At 54.6% G+C, this 6519-nt stretch overlaps 1 protein-coding gene across 3 annotated transcripts; it reads left to right on the top strand.

Annotated features, from left to right (window-relative positions):
* The first annotated feature begins 979 nt into the window (after positions 1 to 979).
* On the top strand, positions 980 to 3552 carry ARL6IP4 (ADP-ribosylation factor-like 6 interacting protein 4). Of its 3 annotated transcripts, none has more exons than XM_008939213.1 (5): positions 980 to 1122; positions 1448 to 1776; positions 2082 to 2199; positions 3188 to 3257; positions 3458 to 3552. In XM_008939213.1, exons 1-5 carry the CDS (start codon positions 986 to 988, stop codon positions 3512 to 3514), a joined length of 711 nt encoding a protein of 236 aa, XP_008937461.1. In that variant the 5' UTR covers positions 980 to 985; the 3' UTR covers positions 3515 to 3552. The 3 variants fall into 3 exon arrangements, with proteins under 3 accessions (XP_008937461.1, XP_008937459.1, XP_008937460.1); XM_008939211.1 differs by having other exon boundaries at positions 980 to 1148; positions 1432 to 1776; XM_008939212.1 differs by having other exon boundaries at positions 980 to 1159; positions 1452 to 1776.
* The last annotated feature ends 2967 nt before the right edge of the window (positions 3553 to 6519 follow it).

Here is a 6519-nt window from a genome sequence, read left to right as displayed (position 1 = left end):
AGCGCGCCTCGTTCTGGGCTCGTCAAGGGCCAGCGCACCTTGCCCGGGTCCTGAACGGGGCAGCGGCCCTTGCGCGAGCTCTTAAAGGGCCAGAGCACCCCTCGCTGAATCCTGAAAGCGCCAGCGCATTTCACTTAGCTCTTAAAGGGCCAGTGCACCTCTTGCTGAGCCCTTAAAGGGCCAGCGTACCTTTCGCTAAGCTCTTAAAGGGCCAGCACAAGCCTGCTAAGCTCTTGAAGCATCAGTACCCCTAGTTCTACACTCTTAAAGGGCCAGCGCATCTCGTGCTGAGCTCTTAAAGGGCCCGCACCTCGTGCTGAGCCCTTGGGAGCCGGCCTGCTGCAGGTGGCTGAGTGGGCAGCTCCCAGCCGAGGCCTGGAGGAGGGTGGGTGGGCAGGAACAGCCACCCCGCTGGGGGCACAAGCCCGGTGGCAGGGTAGAGGTGAGACCCCTGCTCCGGGGTGCTGCCGTGGTGGGGTTGGGGCTCAGCAGTTGGGAGCGGAGCCGAGACAGTGAGTATGCAATGAATTAATGCACTGCTTGGAAGGGGGCTGTGAGGAAGCATTTCCCAGATACTGCTCTGCCAACGGTGCCAGTTTGGTTTCCAAATTAATGTGAGCATATATCATGTGCTGCCTTCGGCCTCAGGAACTGATGGACGTGGCTGCCAGCTCGGTGCATAATCTGTTTTCTGAAAACAAATTGGAATATTAACAATTCATTCCTCCCCTTGGCTGGCGCCTGCTCTCGGCACGTTAAGTAACGGGGTGACGGTCTCTGTGTGTTCAGCGTGGGCAGGGTGGCTCCTTCTCCTCACTGGGGCTGCAGCGTGGCTCACGCCTTGCAGAGTTTAACAGGAGCGGCTCTTCAGGGCTGCTGGGCTCAGGGTTGGATTTAAGGTTTTTTTGGGGCTGCCAGGAGTGTCGCTGCTGAGCGAGGGCGGCCCCTCCATGGCGCTGATGCACCCGCTCCCTCCAGGGGCACGATGGCCCACAGCCAGTCTCGGAAGAGATCACGCAGCAGGAGCAAGAGCAATTCTCGGGGCAGGCAGGAGAGGAAGGAGAAGAGGAGGAGGAAGAGCAGCAAGGACTCGCGGCAGACCGCCGGGTCTCAGGAGCACAGGTCGAGCTCGGCGGCAGCTGGGGAAGGTAGGAGGAAGGCCCCCGTGACCCCACGTTTCTTGGGGTGGGTGTGCAGAGGGGGCTCAGGTGGGCGAAGCGGGTCCCTGCTTTTGGCTAAAGTGGCCTCTGTCACCCTGCAGCCACTCTGGTCTCGTCCTGGGGAGCTGGAGCCTGCAGCCCCACTGTGGGCCGGGCACGGCGGTCACCGAGGCAGCGTCTGGGGCCATGGCTGGTCCAGCAGGGGGGGAACCAGGTGGGCAGGAGATAAGCAGCAGCCCCACTGTGCTCAACCTCTTCTTATGTGTTGCAGGGAAAAAGAAGGAAAGAAAGGACAAAAAGAAGAGGAAGGCAAGTACCTCTTCCTCTGAGACAGCGTCGTCATCCACAAGCTCCTCCTCGTCTTCCTCTTCTTCCAGCTCCTCTTCTGATGACTCTAGTGACAGTGACTCCAAAACAAAGAAGAGTCGACACGGCAAAAAAAAGCAAGTGAAACAGAAAGACAAGAAAAAGAAGAAGAAGAAGAAGAAGAGAATGAAGAAGAAATCAAAAAAGAAGTCAAAGGAAGGGACTAAGGAGGAGAAAGCCCAGGGCGAAGCGGTGCCCGGCCCCTCGCTGGAGCAGTGGCAGAAGGAGTCGCTGGCAGACTCTGGACCAGGTAACAATGGGTTTTCCCTCCTGCTGGAGCCAGCAAGTGTCACCCTTCCCGGGGTGCCTGAGGGACACGGGGCCGTGTCCAGGGAGGAGCGCCAGACACGCCTCCCTCCTGCTTACCATGGCCTCCTTGGAGCCACACCAAGTAAACATGAGGAGCCATGGGACGTGGCTCTGGGATGTGACGTGGCCCTTCTGTGGGTGGCTCACCACTGACCCCGAGCCCTGGGGGGAGGCAGGCGTGGTGCTGTGCCCCGTGGTCAGGAGCTGGCCCTACCAGCACAGCCCTGACCAACTGCTGCCTTCCAGTCTTGACAGACGAACAAAAATCCCGAATCCAGGCCATGAAGCCGATGACAAAGGAGGAATGGGACGCGAGGCAGAGCGTCATAAGGAGAGTCGTGGATCCCGACACGGGGAGAACCAGGTATGACCCCTGGGGACAAGGGAGGGGGGTTGTCCAGCCCTGTGTTGTGTGGGCTGGAGTCCTGGAGGATGCTCGCCCGTGGTGCTGCAGTACCAGGCGTGGACCCAGGTCCCTGTCAGCAGCAAAGGCCTGAGTGGATCCCTCGCAGAACCCCTCCTGTCAGACCTGGTGTAACTGACCCAGACAACAACCTTCAACTCCTCAAATTGTCCATCTGTGCTGGGGCTCCATGCAGGGCACACTGGGCTGTGTCCCAGCCAGGAGCTGTGGGATGCAGACACCAGGGCACCCTGCTGCTGTGAAGAGTTCAGCCTGTCCCCATTAATGGAACTCTGCAACTAGGGGCAAAACAGGAACCAGGGGAGTGAGTGACACATCCTCAGCCCCTGCTGCCCCCACCTGCCGTTCATCTCCAGAGCACTCAGCCCCCGTTAGCATCCAGGGGCAAGTGAGGAGGGAGGGTGTGCCCCTTGGGGATACAGACAGCACTCAACCTGAAGTTCGTTTAGCTGCCAAATAAAAATGACCCAGTTTTTAATAAACTGCATCTTCTCAGCAAGCAGAAAACATCACGCTGAAGAGAATTGGGTGTGACAAGTCCAGTCTTAAAATAGAAGGCAGCCTGCAGGGCTCAGGGAGGTGTGGAACAAAGGTCGGTTCCCTGTAAGGCACATAATGAAGGCAATTAAATCTCTGTTCATGCTCGGAGGTGTGAGCCGCCTCCGACACCGCTTGGAATTTGCTCAGCAAGATGCTCCCTGGCCTGGCTGCCTCTCAGGCCCCAACTGGCTCCTGTTTCTGAATGGCTCTGCAGTTTCCTGGGGCAGCCAGGACCAGACCTGAACTCTGAGTGGAAAAAAAAAGGGAGAGATTTTGCAGGGGTTGGGGCTGCTGCTGCTGACAGTGAAGCCTACAGAGGGTGGGGTGGCAGGAGATGCTCTTAGTTGCTGGTAGCCCTCATGGCTCATGGCCTGTGGTTGTCTTCCAGGCTTATTAAGGGAGATGGAGAAGTGCTAGAAGAAATTGTCACCAAGGAGAGACACAAGGAGATCAACAAGGTAGTGGGGACTGTCCACCAGCACGAGCTGCTGGTGTGTGGGTGGACAGAGCCGGGGAGCTGCCTCACCCTGAGGTCTTGTCTTGCCCCCCTGGGGACCCCACTGACTCCACCAGGGCAAACCGAGCCCTGGCAGCTCTGTGGGGGTCCCCGCGGGTGGGTGCTGGTGCTTCTTCATCCTCAGCATCCCTTCCTTTGCAGCAAGCCACGCGGGGGGACGGGCTGGCCTTCCAGGTGAGGACGGGGATGCTGCAGTGAGCACCAGCCATGCTGGGAGCCTCTGGACCCTGCGGACAGCCCCGTGTCAAGACACTTCCCCAGGGGCCGTTTCCAGCCGCTCCGTAAGTTACTGACTGGGAAGGAGAGTGACTTTAATGGTTCAGCTCCCAGTAAACAGCTTTTCCTCTCCCTCTCCTGCCTGGGGCCAGTGTGGCTGTGACACACATAGACCTGCTTGCCCCGTTTTGAGGCCAGAGGAGCTCAGCAGCACCCAGGGGACAGCCTCACAGGCATGGAGCACCTCAGGGTGCAGCTCCCCATCTCCTCTGGGCTTTGGCGAGCAGGAGCAAATGCTGCAGCCAGGACAGGGTGGGTGCTGGGGCTCAGAATACTCTGCTGGCTGCCACCACTTCCTTTCAGGGGCTGCTCTTGGCCCTTTCCTTGCTGGATCCGGGTGCCCCGTGCCTACCTGGTGCTGCAGGCTGAGCCTTTCTGCAGTGTCATCTCATTGGGTGGCAGCAGGGGAGCACTAACCCGGCCCCCTGTGCTGGGGTGCAGGGAGATGTGCTTTGTAGAGGGGGTCTTTGCCTTGCTGTCTGCTCCTGCATGTGACTTGTGTCCCCTCCCTGCAGCACAGGCCCTGGGTGGTGCTGGGGCTCTGGGCTTCTCCATGCCCATGGCTGCTGTGAAGCAAACAGCTTTTCCCCTCACTGCAAAGTCCATACATCTACAAACTGTAAAAAAAAACAAAAAACAAAAAACAAAACCACCCAAACCTACAACAAGAAGGGATAAATGGGTTAAAGGACAAATGGGTTCTGCAGAACTAGTCTGCATGGAAGGTTTCCACATTTGTTCATCGCTGTAACCCCATTAAACTGGCACCTGCTCACGTCTTGGGTTTTGTGACTTGTCTGTTTCTAGGATCTCCCCTCCCCCAAAAAAAGCAGACAGAGAAGAGCCTTCCCATTTCTTTAATCTGTGTAACTCACAATGATACTGTACACAAAGCACACCCATTGGAACGATGCACTAACAGCAAGGAGGAGAAGGAAGTTGTACAGAAGGTTTGTCACACACAGGCGAGGGGTGGGCAGGGTTCTGCACAGGCAGGGGGTGCCCTCGGGCCTCCCCCGCGCCCCTGTCACCCCTGGAGCCACTTTGTATAAATAAAAGATAACGAACATCGTTGGAATAGAAAACTGACAGTCGAGGGTATCAATGGGCAGAGGGTGCCGAGGACAGGGGGGGGACAGTAAGGCTTCTAGAACTAAGAGGAAATGCAGCAAACGGTGGTGATACCTGAAGAAGGGGCTGCTACAGCAAGCACGGCGGCTGCTGGCGGAGCGGGAGTTTGTCGGTGACCCTTTGGCTAGTTACTGCTCTTGGCTCCTGTATCGGACACTGTAAACGTGTTTTTGGTATTAGGATTTCGCCTCATCTGACCGAGGGATCTAGCAAACCCAGGAAAACAACTCAGAGGGAATGCACGGGCTCCTCTCTCTGTTTGTAAAAGACTTTAAAGGGACAGCGTCAGGTAGAAAGTCTGGCCCAAGAGCGCAGTAATACAAAAAGCTGCTTTTTATAAAAAGTCTGAGCTCCACAGCAGAGTTTGATTCCCATGGAAACAATTAAAAAAAAAAAAGAAAAAGGCCGAGGCAGCCTGTGCAGCACGGGCTGTATTGTGCTAGTGTGCAAGAACAGGACGTGGGCTGCAGCAGAAGCCGGCCGGGCCCATGGCTGCCCAGACAACGGCGAGAGGGAGGAGCACAACCAACTTCGTGTTCTGTCGTTTGGAAGCAAACAAGTTATTTGTAACAAAGATAAAGTAGGTCTGTAACCTGACAGTGCCCCTTTAGTCGGGATGGAACATACATTCAGCTCTCCCTCACTGCATCCAAACGGATCCTCTTCCGTAGACGTGGAAAGGCATCGGGTCACATGCATTGCTCTCCAAAACAGCTCGGGACAAACAGGTTATAAACACAGAGTTAAACTATTGCTATTGTTCTTTGAGTGAGTAGCACGTTGATCTTTGCTTCAGATAGATGAGTGCCAGATGGGGGCGGCTGAGGATAGATCGATGCAGACTACGATGGACTGAACCGGTGGAGAAAAAACCCAAGCCCCTTACTGGCATATTTCCTGGTAACTACACCCACCTCATCTGGTATTATTGCAGCAATGAGGGTCCTGCTCTACAATTGCTTCTCCGTGTTGGATCCGTACGATGGCAGCAGATGAGGGGCCAGGGAAAGGACCTGGGCAGGTTTCAAGAAGCTCAACAAAGGATGAGGACGGCAGTGCTGTGATTGTCAGTCTAACTGGTTAGTAGCTGTTTAAAACATGAAGTGATGGAGAGGTGAGTATCATATTGCACTTCTGCATTCATTGACAGTTACATTAAACTTGGTCCATAAAATAATTGCTTTGTACATAATGCCTGAAACAAAAAGCTACATTTTTAAATATTAATAAACCCTGAAGGTTCCAGTCCCTCCAGATATTTTTTTTTTCCTCTACATAAATAAATAACTTTCCATTTTATATATCCACTTTTTATGTTGAACATTTACATTCGCCTGTTTTACACTATCTACACATAAGAGAATGTGAACATCTCGTCAGCATTGGGAAATGTACAGACCACGCCTCAGCTGTGGACTTGGAGAAAGGTGGATTTTGCAAAGGCCATATCCAAATTTGCAAAAATTGTTTTGTGATGCGGTTTGGTGACTTCACAGGATGGATTGTGGCTTGGCTTCCTACTCAGATGGCATCTGTTTGAGATAACATTCGACTAGCAAAGAGCTGGGACAATTCACATTGTTTTTAAACCCAGCAAGCTCTGGATGTACATTCAGAGAGAGCTAAGCTGAGTCGGCAGAAAGGGAAGTCGGATTTCGGTAACAAAAGTCATCGGATACATTCTGTAATTGAACAATTATCAAAGAGAAGTGGTTCAACACTTTGCAGGCAGGCTGCAAGACGTGGGAGATGGATGGGGCGGCGGGCGGGCAGCCAGCTCTGAGTGCTGCAGCGGC

Source organism: Merops nubicus, unplaced genomic scaffold, assembly GCF_000691845.1.
Source record: "Merops nubicus isolate BGI_N331 unplaced genomic scaffold, ASM69184v1 scaffold15034, whole genome shotgun sequence".
Taxonomy (NCBI): domain Eukaryota; kingdom Metazoa; phylum Chordata; class Aves; order Coraciiformes; family Meropidae; genus Merops; species Merops nubicus.
The sequence above is the reverse complement of the archived record's forward strand: the minus strand, read 5'-3'. Positions and strand labels throughout refer to the sequence as shown.